This window comes from Dasypus novemcinctus, chromosome 29, assembly GCF_030445035.2.
Source record: "Dasypus novemcinctus isolate mDasNov1 chromosome 29, mDasNov1.1.hap2, whole genome shotgun sequence".
In the NCBI taxonomy this organism is placed as follows: Eukaryota; Metazoa; Chordata; class Mammalia; order Cingulata; family Dasypodidae; genus Dasypus; species Dasypus novemcinctus.
In genome coordinates, this window is record NC_080701.1 from 15,168,170 (window position 1) to 15,192,391 (window position 24,222).

General features: G+C 39.0%; 1 protein-coding gene across 4 annotated transcripts in view; it reads left to right on the forward strand.

Annotated features, from left to right (window-relative positions):
- The window catches only part of LOC101435719 (pro-neuregulin-1, membrane-bound isoform), a 211,047-nt gene that overhangs the window by 83,805 nt on the left and 103,020 nt on the right, over positions 1 to 24,222 (forward strand). Inside the window, exon 1 of one of the 4 annotated variants that reach the window (XM_071212638.1) lies at positions 9,216 to 10,688. The exons of 2 other annotated variants lie outside the window; for them this stretch is intronic. In XM_071212638.1, coding sequence (XP_071068739.1) covers positions 10,022 to 10,688 — 667 coding nt within the window. In that variant the 5' untranslated portion in view covers positions 9,216 to 10,021. Of the gene's footprint in view, positions 1 to 9,215; positions 10,689 to 24,222 lie in introns of those variants that run through there. One more of the 4 variants, XM_071212639.1, reaches the window with a different exon arrangement.

The following is a 24,222-nucleotide window of genomic DNA, read 5'->3' on the forward strand; positions in this document are numbered from 1 at the left end:
CTTAAAGTAAAAGTGATAGGAAGGTGGTGGGGGGATGCTGCAGAGGAAAGGAAATAGCCAAGTACAAGGTACTGAATGTAGACTCGGTATATTGTTTTGTTTGTGTGTCATAGGCCAAATGCGTTTTTGTAATAAAATTTATAAGAGCATATCAGGAGAGGTGCTCATGCTCTGTCATATATTATAATCCAAAACAGCCATGATAAAAAGAATTAATGTGTTTTTCTCCAGCATGTTGTTATAAAAATTTTCAAACATATAAAGAAGTTGAAAGAATTACGCAGTAAACCTATGCCTATTACCTACATTTTATTATTAACATTTTGCTGTATTTGCTTTCTCATTTATCGATCAGTCCATTTATTTTTTGTGCAGTTTCAAGTAAGTTGCAGACATGAGTACATATGTATATGATATATATGTTCTATTAAAATCTTTAAAATAATATGTAGGTGATGAATCATGCCAATGAAGAAAATGCATGTTTTTCTTGACTGAGCCACCATATTGGGACTTGGAATTTTCTAGTCACCATATTCCAGAGTATAACTTAGTCATCATCAGCCTTTTATTCCTGTCCCTGACAATTACTCCTTACCTGGCCTAATCTTATTCTTAAATCATGAAAGTAATGTTAGAAAGTAATGTTAGATTCTTATTTTGAAATGGCAATCTTCTTTCCTGAAGATTCACTCCCTTTGTTCTATATTTTCCCATGGAAGTAGCTAATTGTAATGTTTCAATCATTCAGGTAATTTCTAATCTCCAACGTTTTCTCAGAGATGGTTCTTAGTAAAAACTCTGCAGCCCACATTCAGTGTGTCCTCTTAGTTTGATGAAATTCTGTTGAGTAATTCTTAATCCAAATATGAATATTGGAGCTCTGCATTACCTTCAGAAAGAAGGCCATTAAAAAAAGTTGTGACCAACAGTGGTCATGGGAACAGAATATAAGTAAACTTTCAAATAGAAACAGCCCTAGACAAAGAGTCAAAGTGAGATTTTCTATTGAGATAACCCACGACAGTAGAGACAAAAAATCAATAATAGTTACTTTGCAGAAGTAGAAATGAATTGAAAGGGGAGGAGCAATAGATCTGAATTCTAGTTCTGACTCTGAAATTAATCTCTGTGAGAAGCTAGGCAGGCATTTAAGTATGTATGTATGTATATATGTATGTACGTATGTATGCTTCCTGAGACCTTTTCTTTCTTGTACAGAATGTAACTCCTGTGAGGCCTGTTTCAGCTCTAACATTTTTTCAAAGACAATTTTAAATCTAATTATTATTGAGATGACAGTTGATCTTTGCATTACAGCAACATCATTTTACTCCAAATAATTTCTTCGAGATGAAGAAAGGAAATGAGTCATTCTTAAAACTAATTCTAGCAGCATATTATGTGAAAGTTTTAAGTTGGAGCTTAAATCATTAGGTATTTTTATCTTATAACTTTCAAATTCATACTTTTAAAGTAATAAAAACGGTAACAATGTAGAAGAAACTTCCACCCCTTTCTCTGAGAAGCTGCAGAAAAACACGAGGTTGGCATTGCATTTTACATGGGATGCTTCCGCTGCTGTGAGCATCATAAGGTTTGTGACCTTACTGCCAGCTAGGTGGCTCACTCAGAATGCCAGATACGCTCTGGAAACTGCGCATATTTTTATTCCTTTTTTTTCCCCCCTTTCTTGCAAAATCCAACTTTACGTTTTCAAAAAATTTGGTCAGCGACAAGGAGAAAGGGCACTGTGAAAACTCTAAGGAAAATGACATATTGTAAGATGTTCCCTCTTGCTCTAGTCTCCTCAGATTTATCAGTTTGAGCCATGTTTAAATGCGTAACATTTCAGGAAATTCCCTTCTCCTAACTTCTTGTATTCCAGTAAATTGTGAAGGCTTATCTTATACATGGGTTTATGTGAATTTTCAGGGTCTTTTGAGTAGCTGATACTCTCTTATGAGTAATTCGTAGCTGCTTTCTCATGTTGCCCATCTCATGCTGTACACGTACTCTATTTGAAGTCAAAGATTTAAAAATATCAAATAATTCCAGAGATTTTGCTATGAGCAGAATGCTGTGCTATTCAGCACATTTCTGGGCTGATTTGGGGACCAGTTTATAGAGTCAGTTGACAAGCAAGTAGCTAGTGTCCAAGTCTAGACAAGTTTAATTACTTATATTTTTGAAACCCTGCTGAATTTGTATGAAATTGGCAGTGATGATCAGAGATATTTCTTTCCTACATCTAAGCAGAATGCACTTAAGTGCATATTTTGAAATTTCTTTAAGAATAAGGTTGTACATTCATAAATGATAAATGATAGCATAAAATGAAGATTGTACTTCTGTTACCTTTGCCATAAGGTTTGAGAGACAAACAAAAGAAACGATCTTAGTTGTGCTGCTTTTAACTGTAGTGGTGAATATTTGTGAAACAAAACAAAAGTATTTATTCAAGGTAGCTAATACACCATGCAGTGCTCTTCTAAACCTTATGGATGATCATTCATAGTACAATAAAGTTATCATAGAGATAATTTTCATTTTGGTTTTCCTTCTCTCCCTCTCTCACATACACACACAAATTTAACATTATTTGAATTTACTCGCACAGGTAAAACTATTTGGTGTGCCGCTGTCTTTAAGATGTTTGCCCACGGTTTATTCAGCCTCTTTGATGCAGTTCCTTTACTGATGCATTCATTCAACAAATACTTAGTGAATGCATTTTGGACATGAGACGTGTTCTAGGTGCTAGGGATAAAGGAATGGACACAAATGCTTGCCCTATTAAAACTTGTATCTCTGGTCATAAGTTTATCACACATTTGCTAGCAAAGCACTCTGTGTGGAAAATATAGATAATACAGGACAACTGTTTCTCCCATTCTTTGCTTATATCTCTAATATATTTTAAATGGGGAAGTGGAAGGGAGTTGGACAATGGTAAATAATATTTTAAGTATAAAAATGAGAATTTTATAAAACTTTGCTTATTTTCTCATAGAACTCCTTTTAAATTGAAACTTTCAATGGTATATCAATTTATTATATCTTTGTGCTTTTGGGGTCCTTAGGATGAAGTTTACATCATCGACATCAATTTGGAGTTTTGTACTAAATTAGTAATTGTCAGACATTCAGTGCCCCTTTACCTAATGAGACTTGGTAGAAGAAAGAATAACCTACACATGAGAGTCCCTTTATTTTAGTGCAGGCCACTAGTAAAGCTGGTCAGAAAATAACATGCTTTTCTTCAAATATTGAATGTTGGAGAAGTGGGAACCATGATGAATGTCTAGTGTTGTTTTTTTTTAATTGAGGTGAAATGTACACAACACAGTCATTTTAAAGTGATCATTCATTGGCTTTTAGTACCTTCACAATGTTGTATGTCCCCCAACTCCATCCAGTTTCAAAATGTGTCCAGTGTAATTTTAAAAGAATGGTGACTTGTAAAATAAAATATATTACGTTTATATATAACTAATGAGGAATAAGAAGTTAATAGGTTTTGTCAAAGTAAACTCACTGTAACTATCATATGCCATAGAAGTCTTCCTATATAGAATCCTTTGAGTTAGAAAAGATCTAAAATCATAAAGAATGTTGTGTGCCAGAGTAAATTGTTCATATTTTTATAAAATGAGAACACAGAAGCACAGTCAGTAGCAAGCATGGGATACAGTAGCTCAAAAGATAATTCTTACCATTAAGTCAAATTGCCTTCCCAGAGAGCATTTTCACTGTGAAAGAATAAATTATAATCAAGGTCCTGACTCACTCTCAAAATAGGGAGAAAACACCTGCCCAGGAGGTTGAAATGTTTCACCTTACCCATTTAGCATCATAAATAATTTAGAAGAACATCAAACAGCACATAGATTTGGTCTGTCCTCCAAGAACTTTTTTTTATGGGAATAAATAGTTAAATGTTGGTTTATTCCAAACCTTTCACCCACTGAAAGAATTTGTAGTGTCAAGAGTTAAGCATAGTTAGGCTAACCGAGCTTCAGTAGACCAAAATAAACTCATATAAGGGATGCCTTGGAATAATCAGGAAGTTTTAATTAGGAACTGTATGAACAGGGCCTTAAAGTGTTTGAAAAATGGTGGGTAGTGTAGATGGCATTTTAGGTAGACAATATATTAGAGGTACCATAATCTATGTAATTCTGCCCCAATTAAAAAAAAAAAGTATGCATTGAATGGACAACATGGGTTTGCATGACAAGAGGCTGATGATCTTGTCTTCAAAGAAATTGCATTTTTAAGCTCTGTAGGCATGGCATAAATAAATACTGTACAACTGTGATGGTGCGCCCAGATGAATGGTGTAGTTGACAAAGACTGGGTCTGTGACTTGGAAGCACAGAAAATAGTTCCAAGACTTGAGCTGGGGAAATGATTTTTAGATGAGGGGAAAAGAAGCTAACAGATCCATTTATGTACCTTGTCCTATCAAAGAAGCAGCATCTTGAAGGTTACTTTTAAGCCCTGGAGCTTTCCTGATTTCATAATTCATTCCCAAACAAATAATTGTAGCTCATTAAATAATTGTCCCTAGAAATTGCAATCCAAAAAAGAAATTTCTGCTATTCTCATCTATTTGAGTCTATTCTAATCAGTGTATTTGATATTAGGTACAATGAGGTGAATTCTAGTTTTTCAGCCATAAAATTTAGGAGCTAGGATAAACCTTCAGAGATAACATTTTGAGAGTTGAAATAGCCAAAATAGAGAGAAATAGGTAACAGAGAAAATTATTTTGCGTAATACAGTCAAAAGTAAAATGATGTCCACCATCCCCTGTAATCTGCTGGAGCTATGCTACATACTTCTGAAAATAAAATTTAAAAATTAATGCAAGTGGAGAACTGAATAGTCTTACTTGAAATGAAGTATTAGAGAAATCTGAGTATTTTTTTATTTGATGCTAGAATAGGATTTTTCTCTTCTAAGCTGGCTTAGAAGGATATAATGGAAGTGGATCAGAAGTACCAGTGCATGTACTTAGACTTTGTTCTTAAAAATGTCATTTTATGATCCATCCCCTCTTGACCTAACATTTACTTCCCTTCCCTGCCCCTGTCTCAATTGAGATTTATTTCCTATACCCCCGAATCTGGGCTGGCACTGGGACTGCTTAACCATTAAGATGCAGTATGTCTTAGTTTGCCAATCTGCTATGACAGATACTGAAGAATGGGTTGGCTTAACAACAGGAATTTATTGGCTCACAGTTTTGGAGGCTAGAAGCCCAAAATCAAGGTGTCGGCAAGGACTTTGACTTCTGTGATGTTATGGTGCTGACTTGCCACAATCCTTGATGTTCCTTGGCTTGCTGTTCTGTCCCCATCACAGGCAATGTCCTTGGTCTTCTGCTGTGTCTTTCTCTGACCTCTGGCCTTTTATAAGAGCTCCAGTAATATGGATTAGGGCTAACCTGATTCAGTTTGGTCATACCTAATTAGATCTCAGATGATCCTATTGACAGATGAGTCTACCCCTTAACTGATGGTACAGCTTCCAAGGGTCCTGTTTACAAATGAGTTCACCCCCATAGGAACACAGTTTAAGATGGTATTTTTCTTTGGGGTACATGATTCAGTCTACCACACAGTGGAAGTAACCTCTGCCACTCCTAGGCCCAGTCTTTAAGAGGACCAGCAGCTCTTGCTTCCTCTTGGGATGCTGCATCCTCTCAGAATGCAGCCATCAGGATGTGAGACGCCAAGGCCACTTGGAGAGGTCCTGTGCTGGTGCACCACTTGACAGCCCCAGCTGTGCTGCCGGCTGTCACCTGTCATCAGTTGCCAGTGTTGTGTGTGCGCCATCTTGAATGTTTTAGCCCACTTGCACCTCCGGCTGCCATCAGATACAGCAGGAGAACCACCCGGCTTTACCCAGCAAACCCATAATAGACCCGTGAGAGATAATAAAATGTTTTCATAAAATGTTTGATTTTGTTTTCAGCTATTTCAGAGTAAAGCATAACTGAAACACCTTCCCAAAGAAAGACCTGAAACAGACCATGGAAGAACTCATTTGATTTAAACTATAAATAGAGAATATATTAATGGCCAATCCTTTTAACTTCTGAAAACTACTAGGAAATGTTTTAAACAAGCTCTTGTTTTGGCAACTAGGCACCTTTAAAATTGCTTACAAACTACCTTAAGGTAATAATGCCTATTTTCATTTTATGGTTTATACTTTTTGACTCTAATTCTCTCATAATTGATATGTAATTAATACCTAATGAGATACAATTTTGATGAAAGCAGCAAAGCACATTCATCCAGCAGAAATTGCTTCAACTTTGGAGTCAGACTCTTCAATTCTTGAAGCTATCATTTAAGAGCTGTGTTTCCATGACTGAGTTACCTAAACTTACCTGAGCCACGTTTCTCTATTTTGAAGGTGATATATACAGCATTGGCTCAATGAAGAGCACAAATAACGTATGTGAAGGACCTAGCAGAATGCCTGGCAGGAAGAAAGAGCTTTAATAAATGCATTTTTAAATATTTTGGATGAGGTGAATGGTAATGTAGTTTTAAGCAGATAGTAAAAATTTGTCTCTGTCCATTTTTAAGAGGATATGGAGAGCTGGGCATTTCTGAGCTTTAATAGAACGGTACCTGAAGGGATGAAGGGCATAGTCTTGAAGTTTTTCCTATGAACATGTATAGTTTCACCAAAGAAAATTCAGATCTTTAACCTCATTCACATTATTACCCTTTCTACCTTCCTTCCTTATTGCTTCAAAGGAATTGGTTATGGGATAAAGACAACTTCTGGCTCCTAGTCCCAAGGACAGAATTGATGGAGAATTCCTTTTATTCTTCACACCAAGATGCCACAAGGCTCATTTTCAGGGAGGAAAATGTATTATAGTTGAGTATATGTTTGTATTATAGTTGAGTGTATATTTGGGGTGGGCTTGAAAAGTTAGGTGCCACATGTTTAAACTGAGTATTCTTTAACACTTCCCAAAATTGTTGATTTGAGTAATCCAGGAGAAAGGATAGTTACGCCAGCTGATGGGATTCTGTCTGCTGTTTTGTTTGTAATCTTTGTATAATATGTTGTTTCCCTTTGTGAGTGTTGGGAATTGTCAATATGACAACTAGAGTTGCCCAATGATTTCTTTGTCTGCTAAATATGTTTGCACTTGATGATTAAAGTGAGGAAAGTAGTTGTCATTGGTACAAGTGAAAGATCAGTCTTCTCAAGAATGGGTCGTTCTCCTTGGTTCTTGGCGACCTGAACCTCATCTTCACCTTTGACATTTAGATGCCTTGATCGTAGGTGAAATGCCAATGCATTTTTGTTGAGTCTAATTTTGGTTTGGGGCAGGATTGAGGAGTTAAGTGCTGTATATTTAAACTGGGTATTCTTTCAATAAATTATATGCTACCTTTATTAAGCACTAAACTTCCTGTTTCTGTTGTTTTTGAAGATTTACATGAATACCAGGATTATGATCTTAATATCTCTCAGTTTGGATCCTGTCAGTGTTTCAGTATTTCAATTCAGGTTATCTACTGTATGAAATTTCATGTCCATTGCCAGAATTCTTTGTAAGAAAGCTCTCCCTGCTTTAAAATCAAATAGTTAAAGCTAGAAAGTGAACATTGGAATTACTGTAAAATATCAGGTGCTGTTGTATAAATGCAGGTTATGTAGAGGTGAACTTCAGGAAAACCCAGTTATGGCCATAATTATGCAAATGTGGCCAGACTCTTTTGTTCTTGTTATTAGTTGTAAGATTGCACACACATTTTAAAATATTAATACCCTTTAGTTCATTTGTAACTATGGTAAATTTCATTTTGAGGGAAATGATTATACTCTTATTCGTACCCATTTAAAAAGCTACAAAAATATCTCAAAGCAGTGAAGATTGTGTTGTACAAGACAAAATGTGTTTAAAACAGCTTTTCTGAGGACCTGAAGTCAAAATTTTACTGCTTCTGGGACTCACATGACGGTTATGTGGTATAGGTTTAGAGAGACTTTCTAAGGCTCCTGTTGATACATAGGTGAGCAGAGGGTTCCTTGACACCGTTTGTGTGTCCAGTCCCAGTAGAGTGTGGATTAAAGGTTCAGATGTGTATTCTGTGCATTGATTGACATGCAGCAGAAGGGTAAGGGGGCCCTGTACTCACTAGCCAAGGCTGTGTATTTTTTCCGGTATTTTAATTACTGCTGTATAAAAAATAAAAAGCAGCCCTGAAACTCTCTGGAAGGTAAAGCACTGAAGCCTAACCCCAAAGGCGTGCTCTTATGGGGAACTCTTCTTAATACTTGCAGTGCTGGGCGAGCCGAGGACATGTGGTATGCCTTACAGCGCCCAGGGAATTCTGACCTCCGCAGTGTGCAGTCGCCCTGCAAGGCTCATTTAAAAGGAAGTGCTTGCCTCTGCTCCCTTCGGAGCTGCCACACTGACCAAGGGTCCTCATTAGCTCGATGGCCGTCTGTGGCCGCTTCGCGGTGGGGCGAGGGAAGTGGGAGTTTAACGGGGACCAGGAAGGGGACATAGGGACCTTGACCCCCTGCCCTGGTGCCCCCTATCTCCCTCCCCCACACACTCAGCGTCTCACACTGGACGTTACAGAGCCTGACACCAGCATTGCAAGGAGAGCTTGCAGAAAGGGGCTGTAGCCACTTTCTCCCTCGTGGGGGAAAGGCAGAGCTGTCCATGGTTAGGAAAAGATTTTCTAACTGTGGGTGGAAACCCAGGTCATAGCAGTCCTCTGGACGAACCAAACTTCCCCAGGGCTGGGGAAGGAATGCTCCCTCCAGCAGCAGGCTGTTGCAAAGCTTACCTCTCCAGGGAGGAATCAGATATCAGACTTTGCCAAGCCTCAGGTCCAGCCCAGAAGGGCCCACCTCCGTCCCCTCCCCACCCCAGCTTTGTTTGATTGCTTGCATCGATCGCCTGGCTCTTTCTGACCCAACGGTGGGGTGAAGGAAAGAGAAGCCAGCAAGACAGAAAGGCAGCAAGGGGGCGGAGGGTGCGTCTGGGACTGCTTTTGTCAAGGAGGGAGGGAAGAAGAGGGGTGGGGGCCCCGGGGTTGGGGGCAGCAGCCCCAGCGGTGCCTGCCGGCTGCCCTTTGATTTGATGGCCTCCATCCCTTCTAATTGGATAAAATAGGAAGTCCCTGGCAGTCCTGCAGTGGCTGGGGCCACTGATTGCAGCCAGACCAGCCGCAGCTCCAGAGAGTGGGTGGGGGCTGGGAGAGGAGCGAGGAAAGAGAAAGAGAGCGAGAGAGAGAGAGACCGTCTTGGGAGGAGAAGGGAAAAGAAAGAGACTGCGAAGACTGGCGGAGAAAGAAAGTGAATGAGCGCCCCAGAAGGACAAAGAGGAGTGGCCGGGGGGCGGCCCCGCCTGTCCCCGCGCCTCCCTCCCCAGCCCGCCGCCGGGGTCCTGCTCGCGGGGATGCTCGCAGGGCAGGCACCTGCTGCTCTGTCATGATTCAGCCTCTTTCAGCCGCCGTGGGCACACAACAGGATGCTGGGGCTACTGTCGCCGCCGCTGCCGCCGCCGCCACCACCCCTGGTCCTGCTCCTGCTCGCACCTCTCCCGCATGACAGTTGTTTTCGCCATCTGAGCGGGCAGCAGCTTCAGGGGCTGGAGGGGAGCCCCCTGCCTTTCAGCCTGGGCTCCTGGTTTACTTAATCAGACTCCCTTGGGCTGCTTTTGCGCTCCTCGGCCCCTGTTCTCTGCAGCGGCTGGGATGGCGTGGAGAAGCTTTTGAAAGACCTGGAAAAGTGGCCCCGGCCGCAGCAGCTGAAGAATTAGGCTATCCTTGGATCGGGTAGTGGTTGGACGCTTTTTTTAAAAATTTCCCCCTTCTTTCTCCCTGAACTCCTCTTGCTTTGGATAATGGCCTTGGACTTGGATGCCTTATCGATCTCGCCCTCTGTGATGCTGTCTCATTCGGTTGGGGGGAGCGCCGCGTGGTAATGGACCGAGAGCCAGGCCAGGCCTTCTGGAGGTGAGCCGATGGAGGCTTATTCCCCAGACATGTCCGAGGGGGCCGCCGACGGGTCCTCCAGCGCCTGCACTCAGCTCAGCCCAGACCCGTCCTTTGACGAGCTTCCGGCAGCAGAAGACATGCCCGAGACCCAGCCTGGCGATGGGCGAGCCCCGGGACTCGTGGGCCTGGCCCTGCCCTGCTGCGTGTGCCTGGAGGCAGAGCGCCTGCGGGGTTGCCTCAACTCCGAGAAAATCTGCATCGTCCCCATCCTGGCTTGCCTGATCAGCCTCTGCCTCTGCATCGCCGGCCTCAAGTGGGTCTTCGTGGACAAGATATTTGAGTATGACTCTCCCACTCACCTTGACCCTGGGGGCTTAGGCCAGGACCCCGTGATTGCTCTGGATCCAAGTGCAGCCTCAGCTGTGTGGGTATCGTCTGAGGCATTCACTGCACCTGCCCCTGGGGCTCCATCTGAAACTGAGGTTCAAGTTACAGTGCAAGGTGACAGTGCCATTGTATCCTCCGAGCCTTCAGTGGCACCAACCCCCAAGAATCGTGTTTTTGCTTTTTCTTTCCTGCCGTCCTCTGCACCGTCCTTCCCTCCACCCACCCGGAACCCAGAGGTGAGAACACCCAAGTCAGCAACTCGGCTACCAACCACAGAAACTAGCCTCCAAACTGCTCCTAAACTTTGTAAGTAGAGACCGAGCGAGAAGGATAAAGGAGAGGGGGCGGGCTTGAGGTCCCACAAGGGATTCTCTAGGGCACTGAGCTGTTTCCCTTTCTTCTTGCCTTTTAATTGCACGGATTTGTTAAAGCAAACCCTGTGACCGAGATGCTTGGGGTGGCATGGAAAAAATGAGTAAAAATGAACCCGTGTTCTCACAGCAGTCCCTCTAGCCCAATGGTTCAACTTGGGGTGGGGAACCCAAAACTTCATTGCCTGCAAGTCATGCTTGAATTTCTGTTCAATTCAATGGAACGCTTTTTAAAAATTAAAATAACACGTCGTCCTTTTTATGCATGCGTAGATTTGGCTTGCAGATGTCAGCAGCTGTTATTTCGTTGTCTTTCTTTTTCCAGTTTCGACTTCCCGTCACCTTCCCCTCACCTTTCTGTTAGCCACTACCTCCCAGCAACCCCTCACTGCTTGTTATTTTCCTCCATCCCTTTTTCCTGTTCCCCGACCCTTTCTCCCACATTTTGCATTTCAGTTGGTTTTTCCTGACGTTCCATCTAGTCATGAAACATTTACAGTGCTCACCTCTCTCTAGCTGAAACTATTGCTCTCCTGCCCAGATTGTAGTTTCGGTTACCGGGCACTTCTTAGGAGTGGCTTGATTTTGTGCAGGGCACAGGACCAGTCTGCCTGAAAGGGTTTTCTCAAATTAGTTTTGTCTTCTGTGATCACATATTTAAAGAACTTCCTTGGCAGTCATTTTTAAAAGCCCAGGAGCCTTTAGTAAGGCACATCGTTTTTTAGACATGTGTCATTTTAGCCTGTCAGATTGCAGCAGCCTGGTGTAGTAATCTGTGAGGGCACAGAGCCCATGCTCTTAAAACGATACAGAACAATATACTACTGTTAGTACTGAGTCATTGCAATAGCTGTAATGGAAAGTTGACAAGGGTGAAACCATGACTAGTTAGGTTGTTTTAAATGGCCAGGGAAGAGGAAGGAGTTTGTTCCTTTAAAAAAAAAATCTACGTTCTTTATTTTTGTTTCTCTATCTCCTATTACTTTTATCACGGGCGAATATTTTCTTAGTGGAGAAAAAGGGAGAGAGTAGAGTATCTGATTCTTAGCCAAGGGTGTAAAATCTCTCGGAGTTAAAAGAGAGTTAAGTGTAAGGATGCTGTGATGACAAACGCGTCTCTTTTTTCTCTTGGCGGTAATGAAGACTACCTTTTCCAGGCATTATGCTCCGTATGAAGTAGGACAGCATGCTAAGGGGAGCACAGTAACACTTGAGTTGTGGTTTCAGTGGCAAAGATCAAAGAAAGGCTTGTTTTTTTTTTCCCCAGGTATAATTAGGGAAGAAACTCCTTTATGCACACACAGCTTTGTATCTTTGTCAAATCCCTGAAGCATCGTTAAAGGTCTGACAAGTCATCACTGCATTCGCAGCCTCTTCCCACCTGGCAAAGTGGCTGGGAAATAATACCCAGATGAAATGACAGGCTATAAAAAGCAAGTGCAGATCCTGCAAAGAGAAGCCAACCTCACCATCAAGACAGGATTGCTGTTTTGTCGTTCTCATTTAACACAAGTCTTCTTTGGCTAACGTGTGCCCAGATAGGTTTAGTGGTCCCCACAAAGAAAGCTCAACCCTTGAAAAACTCTTCAACTCAATTAGGCTACAATTTTCCTAATCTGAGGAAAACAGAGAAAATCTTCAGCACATTTTCCTGATCTTGGAGCATGTCAAAAAGTATGTCGTGAAGTTTTGAGAAATTGTTTTTTTAAGGTAAATTCTTCTCCTAAGTGTTCTAATAGATTGCACATTCCATATAGTTTTTTTTTCTTCCTTTCTCCAAGCCAGGGCATTGATTTTGTGGCATTGGAATTGAGTGGATAAGATTTACTGCTGCCTAAAAGCATCGCAGTGGCCAGTTCTGGCCAGAGCCACAGCTGCAGTGTTCCGCACTACATTGGGGAGAAGCTGGGAGAAGCAGTCCGGGAAGGAGTTTTCAACATGAAAGTTAGGCTTAGACAGTTGTTTAACATTTTAAAGCCTGTAGGTTTCTCTGTCTGGGAAACTCTGTGTTACTATTTTTGGACTTGTTTCTTTAAAAGAAGAAGCAAGCAAGCAAGAAAACTACTAGTATCCTAAAAATTGTCTCTTTTGAAAGGGATTGGTCCCAGAAGCTTTGTAAGGATTTGTAAGTGATTATTTGTTTTGGTTGTTTAAAAGGTTGTAACCATTCAATAAAGGGAGGCAAAAAAAAAAACAAAAAACAAAAAACGGGAGTGTCACTTTGTAATCTCCTTCACTGTTTTCTCTGCAACTGAGAAAGTATCATTTAGTTGCAGAAATAACTCAGGCTTTGCTTTCATATTGTGTTTTCACATGAACTAAGCTTTCGTAGTGCATATTTTAAAATGGCATGATCCGATCTGAAACATGCTCTTCAGTGGCTTCAGGACTTTATTCTCCCTTTTGCCAATTTCTATTTGCCTCAGCATATTCAGCATATTATGCACAGAGCTTTCACCTTCAAGGTCATAGTCTGTTGAGGGCTAATTGATTCTTCTTTATCCTGGAGCCTGAGAGAGTGGAAGAGAGACAATCCCAGTAATTGTGTCTGCTGCGCTATTCCCTAAACCAATCTACCTGCCAAGTATTAGGATTTTATCTAATAAATGCTAGAATTACTCCTTTCCTCCCTGACTCTTTTAAAATTATATTGTTCTTTGTCTTTATTCTAATGAAAGGCAAAATACAGCATTTTAGGTTGCCTATAGATCTCGTAGCTAGATCAGTTTTTCTAAAACAGTTATTTAAATAAGGTAATATAATTTGATGGTTTCACCAGATTAGTCTATGCAGGCGTGTGGACCTTGAAATCCAATACAGGGCTATCATGAAAAAATATATGTACTTTTCATTCTGAAGTTTTCTTATGTATGGTTAGTGGTTTCCCAACACCACAATAGTTATATTGCCATGAAAATAGTTAAATTTTTGTTTGCCATTAAATCACGTAGTACTTGAACTTTTAATCTCTTTTCTTTGCCAGGGCTTTCGGATTTTTTTATTCTCTGTTTTGATGGAAAGGACTGACTTCAGGGTGATGGAGAACTTAGATTATGATAGAGATCTGATTAATTAAATTGTAGCCAGGAAACTGAGGTGCCAGTTTGTATTTCTGTGTGGGAGAGCCTCCTTGACAACAGACTTTGGATGTTGGTAATTTCATCTTTGGCTAAATTTGTTTTCCTTTGTTTTAAATTTTTTAGTTGATTGCTTGGCAAACAGTTGTTACCACAGTGACAATATGAATCACAACCATTTGCAAAAGCTCACCATGATGAATTGAATGTACGTACCAAAGGATCTCTTCCCTTCAATTAAAAGTGGCGTTCATTTTAAGTCTATGGATCCTTCTAGATCCTTACAGCTATATTTGTAAGTATCAGAAGAGTGGTTTCAAATAGCTGCTCTCCACTTTGGCCCTACTTGTATAAATTCTAAGACATTAAAAACTGGAAGGAACTGAAAGATCCTGTTTAAACCAAGTAATTTTATTGATGAGGCAACATGGATCCTGAAAGGTTAAATAAAGTTAAATGAAATGCCCAAAGTAAGGAAAAACAGCCGTTACTGGTCTGTCTCACAGAATTTAAATACACACACACAAATGTTCATTTCTCATCTTACTCCTGTCCTGCAGAGTTAGGACTTAAGACTAACTATGATCATTTAAGTGGCATCTGACTGACAGTTTGGGAAGTACTTCAGGTGAAATCACTGGCCAAGCGTATATGGTTCATACCATTGAAATTAAATCTTCTTCTTTCCTTCCTGTTTTGCTTTTATTAAATTTTCAGTCATGGTGGACTTTTCCTTTTTAATTTTATCATCCATACAATGTTCAGCTTGCTTGTGAAAGCTTGGGTTTTCTAGGGTGAGCTCTTCCCTAATATGGAGCAGATGGCTATATGGCTTGCCTCTTTCCTGCACATCTCACTCTGTTTTTTCCTTATTCCTTTGTGATACTCAAATTTGTCTTCTTTCCTCTCCCCTCCCATCTTACCAGTTATATCTCGACTGTTTCTTTTATTTCAAATGATGCTATTTTGACTTTATATGATAATATTTCCTTAAATTCCAAGACATCAAAGCAAAGCATCTTCACATTTCTTGCCTTTCACATATATTAATACTGAATGGTATTTACACATGTTATAAGCACACACATACAACTTCTCCAGCTAATGAACAATATGCCAGTTTCTTATTAGCATGATTGATTCAAGCTTTCCTCCCTCTTCTTTAGCTCTCCTTCTTTTCCTTAGTGTGCTTCATGCCAGTTTCTCTGCTGACTCTTTTATATGTTGGCATATATCAGCATTTCTGCATTCCTTGAAAATCAGTGCCCCAAACTGTATCTTTCTTCTTCCTCCTTCCCTTTTACTTTTACTAGTAGTATAAAGCATGAAGGTATTTTGTAGATTGAGAAACTAAGGTGTAAAGAAGTTGTGACTTGTCCAAAGTTAAGCTAGAAGCCTCTGTGTACAACTCTTGTCCACTGAGCCTATGGAACTTTCTACTAAACCATCAGCTATACCTTTTATGCTTATGTCACCATTTATATTGTTTTTGCTTTGTCAGTATTTCCTTTTTCACTGATTATTTCCTCTTTTTCTTCATTTCTTCATCATTCATTCAACAATATATATTAAGCACCCATTCTGGGCCAGGCTGGGGAAATGGCAGTGAAAAACAGTAAAAGTTCTTACCCTCAGGGAACTTACGGTCCAATGGGCTTTAAGAAGGTTTGCATAGCTCCATTTTGGTATGACTTTGATTTCCTTTACAAATACCCTTTGAATTCAGGCTCATTTATTCACATTTTGATTCACATTTATTCACATACTCTTATTCTTCCCCTAGAGTGTTCCTTTTCTCCATCTGCTGAATAGTGAACCCTTGCCCAGCAGTGTCATTTTTCTGAAAGCCATAGCAGTTCCATCCATGCTACCAACAAGTAGGGTAAGCTTGGTGATTAGTATTTGGTCCAGATGGCACTGTTTAAACAAACCGTTGGAGTGGTCGGGAAAGTAATATTTTGTCTAGTTCTTTAGGAGTACTCTCTTAAGTTGGAATACATGTACACATAATTCTTTTAGCATATGAAGAATGTAAGATTATTTTCAGAGTCTAGAAAGCTGGCAACTACAAATATCTTTGTTTTTATTTTTTGGCCATATTTTTTATTTGTTGTTTTGGCTTTAAGAATATCAAGAGTATAAAAATAAAAAAAGATTTTTAATTTCACTATCCAAAGGAAGTCTAGAATTTGCCGTTAAGTTGGTTGGTTCTCAAACATCATGAAGATTTGGGTTCATATATCATGACTTGAAGAGCCATTGACCAAAGGGAATAAACTTAATCCTCATCATCTCAGACCTTGTTGAAATCTTTTCTTCAGTTTATATAATCTACTGCTGTATGTCCAGCAGTGTGTATGTTTATATGTACGAGCATTCAAAGGTTGTTTCCGAATAACATAATTGATGTCTTGTATTCATAGAATTTTGTACTTGGACATGCCTTGAGTCTCTTCTCAAGTGAGGAAATGAAAATCTGGAAAAGGGTAGCAACTTGCCCAGGGTTACTACAGCTAGTTATTTATAGCACTGGGACTAGAACCAACTTGATCCTTTCCTTTGCTATACCAGCTTTTCTTCTCCAAACTGCTTTTAACATATATGTGTGTGTGTATGTATAAATATATATAAAATATTTAAAGATGTATATATATAACAGTGTATATTACCATTATTTAGAAGAATTTGGTTTTCATGTTTATTATTTAAATCCTAGTTAATAAAGCCTTTACCACTCCATCCTAGATGTCTTCTTTAGAGAAGGGAATCTTACCTTAATGATTTTGATCAATAGAGATCACCCCACTGGAGCCCTGCCCTCTATCTCTCATCGCTGTAGTATATGTGAGGATTTTTTTCCCCACAGACTTATCCCAACTAAAATGTGCTACTTATTTGGAAAGAAGTTGGTTCCTTATTACTGGAAATACTCAAGCAGTGACACTGTTGAGGGAAATTGATGTTTCAAGCAGATTATTAAATATATTTACCTCTGAGATCTCTTCAGCTCTGATTCTTGCAATTTTTCCTCTTAGAGCATTAGATTTCCAGTTAGACGGACTTGAGTTTTAATCCCAGTTCCACCACCCCCCCGCCCCCATCGCATTGCTTTGAACAAGTTCTATGATCCTCTGAATCTATTTCCAAATATTTACATGAGAATAGTAATACTCATCTCTTGGGGCTGGTGACAGGATTAAATGAGATATTGGGATATGCCAAGTCCTAGGCCTAAAACAGAATAGACATGAATGAATCTTCTCCCATCTACTTTGCATCCCTTCCTCATATTATTCCTTTCCTCTGATATTGATGGGCTGGTTCAATTTGAAGAGTAAATTTGAGAGTTTGGGGAAGCTAATGAAAACCGTAAGTAAGCTAAGAGATGAAGAAGCATCATGAAAAAGTGGAACTTAGACCAGAAACTAGGGGTCAAATCCCAGCTCTACCATTTATAAACTACAAGGCCTTGAGCAAACCACTTCATAGCTTGAGATTTCGTTTTCACATCTAAGCCAATGGGCATATTAGTACCTAAAAAAATCTCACAAGGGTGTGCTGAGGACTCAGTAAGTTAGGCTACATGAAATAATATCTGATATTAGGGCAGAGCTTAAGAAACATTAGCTTCCTTCTGTCCCTCACCATCAAGGTTCACGTATAGTCACAAATGTTGACATTCATAGGAATAAATTGTAGGGGTTCTTGACAGGTGAATTAATTAGTTAGGTGTTAGATGATAGAGAACTTTACTGATTTGTTGAGTCTGCTAATACTATGAAAGGAGTGATTTTTTTTTCCCCCTCAAATACTTGGCCAAAATACATAGATAATTTGAATTGGATAATGTGCACAAATCATGATGTAAGGGTCTTCATTATAGGGAGAATGATTAAAAATTACCTGTAAGAGAAAAAACAGAGTGATGATTACAGTTGTGTTTGTCAAGGAAGAACCCTCTGTGGAAAGGCTGAGAAAATGAAAAGGAATCCATACTGTTTAGATTTAGTGCCACGGGATTGCTTGGCTGGAAATACCACAAGTCCTTGATCTGATTATGATTTTGTTCATCTGCCCCTTTCCATTGTTCTAAACTGGTGTCTCCAGACCACCAAAAGACAGAAGTCAATGTCTGTGAGCTGTTTTCAGCATTTCAGAAAACTCATGGACATAATATATTTATGATAATTTTTTTATGAGCCAAGTCAAACCTAGGATTTCTTTTCATTTGGTTGAAAACATAATATTTATAGATGTGTATAATGCATATCTACCTAATCTCACAAATAAAAGGGGAAATTATAATTATTTACTCAAAACATTGGTAGATGAAATCATTAAGCTATGGAGGAAAAGTTGTTTATCAGTAGGCTTTGAAAAAAGTACTTCTAGCCTCCTACCTAATTGCCAGAGGTTTGAAGAAAGTAAGAGAGAAAAAAAATTGGCAAAAATAGAGAAATTGTATTTGAAATATATATTGGAGATTCTTTTGCAGGGCACTTAAAATGAAATCTTATTAACTTACCATCCTACAAAAAGGAAAATAAAAATACTGTTCTGGATTCATGAGCTTAAAGAGCTTTGATATTTTTGTTATGCACCTAATACTTTTTCTTACATAATTTTTAAGAGTTTGACATTTATATAAATGCATAGTAATCAGCATATGTGAGTAACTTTATCTTTCTTTCAAGTAGAACTAGAAATATGTGAAAATTTTTATGCTTTGATCATCTTGATTCTTATTAATTCAGGTACAATAGATTTAAGGCAGTCAGTTCTAAGGGAAAAATACTTGATAACAATCTAGGGCAGATTTTACCTGGGTTTAGGTTTTTCTGATTGTACAGTGGAAATGATCCAATAGAAACAATAAAATTTGATGAAATATAATGGAAGGCTTTAAGGTAAAGAATTTTTAAATTTTTCACCAAGAATGTGGTGGGATGAGAGAAGACTTGATTTACTATAATTTTTTGGTGATATGTACTTGAATGAATTGCCTTTCCTGAGGTATGGTACGCCCAGCCATAGGGGAAATTTATGCACTCTCTTTTAAGCAAAAACCACTACAGAATTTAATGTGTAGGTAACTCTCTAATTAAATAGTTTTGGCCATAATTAATTTTATTTCAAAAGCTGATCATGTAAAATTAAACCAAAAGCACATGTGTGTACATGAATTTGGAAAGAAGATGAGAACAATACTGAAGACAGTGGTTTCCCTCGCCACTAGAGAGAAAACTATTAATTAGTAGGCAAACAAAGGACACTAGCTGTCTCACCTTAGCCCAGCTATCTATGTTGGTGTTAGATATTGCTATAATTTTACTTATCCAACTTTTCTTGCATCTCCCTCCCTTTATTGCTTTCAAGCTTGCCATTCCCACAGATGTTCTTCTCTTTCCTCCGCTATTCCATAGCCCACCATCGCTTATCCATTGCTCTCATTGCAGGGTCCTCCTCGTTTATCTTATGCCCAATTTGACAAAACCTGTTCTGAGGTCAGGGTCCCCAAGCAGCAGAGCTTATGGAGTGGATCGTCCAGACCTGCGGTTTCTCATGGGTGGGTTGAGGGAGGGGGGACCTTAACCACAGGTTTGACCACAATTAGCCTGATGACTTTCATTGTTGCCCCTTCCTCTGCTAAGTAACAGGAAGTATTTGTTTTATGAAATATGTTGGTGTTGTAGCAGTGAAAACCTCCATAAATAAATGGAATGATCTAAGGACAGTGGAATTGAATTCTTGCTAGCATTTGTTTGTGATCCCCTGGTAGAGCTTCCTGGGTCGTAATTGTTTGCTCTTCTGGGAGCAAAAGGAATCAGTAACTATTGATTGTCACATGATGCTAAATACTGCCTACAAAGCAAATCTTAAGAATGATTACAGGCAGAGTTCAGGGTCAAAACTCTGATCTCGCCTTACTAAATCCTTAAAGAGAGCGGGATTTTACAGTTTTCCCCGTGAAATAAATCTTATGCTTATATTCATCACATGTTTTCCAAAGAGAAAAAAACATTGTCATGCAATCTGTGAAGACTTTGCTTTACATAGAAAACTGGAACATTATATAAATAATTGCTTCAGTCTTTTTTGTTTTTCCACTTCAATGACAACAGGGAACCAGCTAAACATCTTTTGCCCAGGAAGTTCAGTTTTGCATGGATATGACTTTGTGCATTTAGTTAATCAGCATATGGAAGCTGAAGCTTACATAATCAATGACCTGCACATCCTTTACCGTTCAATAAAGGATATCTGAAAACATTGCAGTCAATTCAGTGAGATGTTGGCTTCTCAAAATCTTTGGGAAATTACTTGTTCTACATTGCTGAGTTTTCTAAATAGCTGATTATTTGTCACCTTTAATAAACTTGAATTTTATCTGTTTTGGATCACAATCTTTCTATTTTCTATGATACATTTTACCATTTTAAGTGGAATTTATTGAATATAGGGCCTTTGTAACATTGAAACTATGTAGATGTCTTTAGGACATAGTGGGCTATCATATAACTTTTTTGAATACCATGATCTCAATAGTATATGTTGAGTTATGTTAGGGATAATTGCCCTTTTCTGAATGGCCCCAGACTAGTGCATATTTTGGGTTATTGTACATTCACAATTAGAATTTGAGCTTTAAGGCATCATAGAGATAATTTAAACCAAATTCTTGATATTAGCATGGAGAGCAGGCTCAAAAATGTCAAACAACTTGCCTGAGATCATATAGACCAGAACATTTCGATGATATTTTCATGCATTCCATGTTTTCAGCTCCCAACTCACTTTTTTATCAGTATGCATTATTGGAAATAATTTAATGCAATATTGGAAATAATTTAATTCTTGGTTCTACTTTCCCTTGGGTTTGTGAATCAAGGATTTAAGTGGGTCAAGCATCTATGTAAAGATTAAAATACCTGAGCGAGGGACTCTCCTTGACCAAATGCATGAGCTTATGAAATATTTTTTGCTTCTCAAGCGCAACTCTGTCTTCTGGATCTGCAGCATTCAGGGAGAGAGGTGAATGCCAGATGAAGAGAGCAGTAGCTACTTGGTTCTTATGGTCCTGCCTGAGTTAAATTCCCAGATGTTTTACTTGTTTGCTTGTCACCCCTTTCATAATAGGTAGAGTGGGGATAATCAATCTTCAGGCATCCATCAGAATACCTAGTGCGATTATTTTTTTTTAAACACATGAACACTAAAAAATTAAGTCAGTGAGCTTTATTGGATTTGTTGCAAAATTGGTTTGATAAAGCTTGTGACTTATAAAGTGGAAATTCCTTTTCATTTGCATTTTTCTGAAGACCCTACAGCTGGTATTTAGAATACATTTGTGTTATATCATAAACATTGGCTGGTGTTCCAGGCCCTGTCATGGCAGGAGCCCATACTTCCTTATCCAGCTTAACTCCAGCCATCTCCTGCCCCCCCTCGGGACCATGTGCCAACCACCAAGCCATGTTCTGCTCAGGCCTCAAGACTCACTTCTACGTAGATACTTACCTCAACCTCTAATCTAGTGTGGTCCTTCTAGGTCCCCACAGCTTGTTTCATGTCTCCGTCATGCTGCTTACTGGTTCTGACTTATCTTCTTATTTTGATATTCACTTATCACTCATTTGTGTATGTATGGTAGAAAATTACCTGAGGCCTAGAGTTACAGCACATTCATTTATATGCTCTTTTTAGTGCCTTCCAAAATACTTCATATGAGTTGGGCAGCCCATTTGTATATCTTTGGGTTAAAAATTAGAGTGATTTGCCAATGGCAGCACGAGAAGGAAGGAAACCGTCTGAAACTGTATCTTAGATACCTGTTATTTTAATTTTGAGTAATTCAGTAGAGTTCAGTAACTGCAAATTCTATTTCGACATGATTCTGGGCACTTTATTCTGTGGTTTTCAAAGCCTGTATGTACATCCTTATCAACACATACTTACCTCCTAAAAATTTCACATAATGGAATATAAGAGTCTTTAGGCTACAAGGAGTTTTATTTCATGATAGTGTAGTGATTAAGAGCAAACACATTAGATCCACATTGCTTGTATTCAAACTTCAGCTCTGTCTCTAGTTGTGTTACTCTAGGCAAATTATACAAACTATCTGTGACATAAGATTTTCCTGTCTGTAAAATGGGGGTAAAAATAGGTGTTCCCTCATGGGGTTGTTGTGAGGATCCAAATGATTTAATGTATGTAAAGCTTTTGGAATAGCCTCTGGTACATAAATTCTATTATATAAGCACTAGTATCATTACTACCAAAATTTCAAAAATTAAATTATATCTCCTGAATTCTGATTTCAAAAATTAAACTGTGTCTCCTGAATTCTGAATTTGATACTTTGCTATTACTGTAGCAAGAATAGCTACAGTTAGAAAGGGACAGGAATTCCAAGAGAAATACTGGTAAAGAAATTGGGATAGCCTACCATTCTGGTTGGATTTATTCATGTGGTTTTTCCTGTGTAAGATTTGTGTTGCTGTCCTGCCTGCATTGTTCTCAGGAATTAGAAGGAGAGCAGAGAAGAATTCATCAGTCTACCTGCTGGCTGGAAATAGAGCCACATGGTTTAAGTCATTTGAGAGAGAAAGCCTTCTTTACCTGCCAAATGGCGTTTATTGACATTGCTCTGGCCAATAATTTACATGCATATCCAAATCAGTTGCTGTTCTTATTCTGTTATAAAGTGATGTACAAGTCCACAATTAGACACATAGCTCCCCTTAGTTGTTGAAAAGCAAGTGCAGAGGTTTTGACTTCCATGATGCTATCATTTTAACAGGGCAGTCATCTACTCATTATTTAGACATACTCAGTGCATTCATGTGAAGAGTGGTGCTGCCAGTGATGAGATAACAGTGATTTGGGAGCATTTGAATCTTACTAAACAGAATCATAGAACCATTGACATTTTAAAGATGGCAGAGACCTTTCAGTGCTTAAAGATAAAGGCATGTGAGGTGAGCCTTGAGAGATGTGTGTGATTGTCATAAGTGAAGGTACTTTAGGTGGAAGGAAAAACATGATTTGAGCCAAAAGGAAAAAAAGGGAGGGACTCTTAGGTACACAGCAAGTAGACCAGTTTGACTGGCAAGAAGGGAATTGCTGATAGCTAACATTATTTGAGCATATATTGTGTGCTTCGTGCTTCAATCTGTTAGCCAGTCTTCACAAAGAATCATGAGCGAAGTACCACCATCACCCAGCTTTAGAAGAAACTGATGGAGCAGGGTAATAGTTTTGTCTAGACATTACATATTAAATATGATGGTAATAATAATTATCTGAGTGGTACAAGGGGAAGTGGAAGGAAAATCATGGGTATTAGAGTGCCTATGAAGAAAGAATTCCATAGAACTAATTGAATGTGGGGAAAATGGGAAGTGATTCTGCATACATTAGTGATTTAGTGGTTGTTAAATTAATGAATCTCTAAATGACAAGATCACTCATTTATTCAGCATGTATTTATTGTCTACTAAGTATTTATGTATTTATTAATTTACAGAAACAGTAGATTTATGATAGGAAGTAAATTATGTTCCAATTTCCAGGAAACATTCATTGCTTCTTTCTGATGAAGCCGCTCAATTAATATTAATTGTTCTTCCTCTGTTTATACATAAAAATTTCAGTTTATAGATGCAGAATTTAAAGGCATTTTCATTTTGTTTTTATTGGTACTATTCATTGTTGCTTATGAAGCAGAATCCTTTTGGGATCTAGATCCCTTTTAATGGGTACCAGTAATTTATGTACTGAGGTTTATTTTGATATGGAAATTTTTTTTTTAAGATTTACTTATTTCTCTCCCCTTCTCCCCCTGGTTGTCTGTTCTCTGTGTCCATTTGCTGCGTGTTCTTTGTCTGCTTCTATTGTTGTCAGCGACACGGGAATCTGTGTTTCTTTTTGTTGCGTCATCTTATGTCAGCTCTCTATGTGGGCAGTGCCATTCCTGGGCAGGCTGCATTTTCTTTGGCGCTGGGCGGCTCTCCTTACGGGGCGCACTCCTTGCGCGTGGGGCTCCCCTATGCGGGGGACACCCCTGCGTGGCACGGCACTCCTTGCGCACATCAGCACTGCACATGGGCCAGCTCCACATAGGTCAAGGAGGCCCGGGATTTGAACCGCGGACCTCCCATGTGGTAGACGGACGCCCTAACCACTGGGGCCAAGTCCGCTTCCTGGAAATTTTATATTTAATTTATTTTTCGCTAACTTACCCATTCTAGTTGATAGTCTCCTCACAATATATATGCTTATCAAACTACTTACTACTATAAATCCTTTTATACTAATAATGCTGTATGAATTCTTAGCTTATATTTGTAAAATTATTAAAAAAAGAAGGTAGAAAATATTCCTACAAAA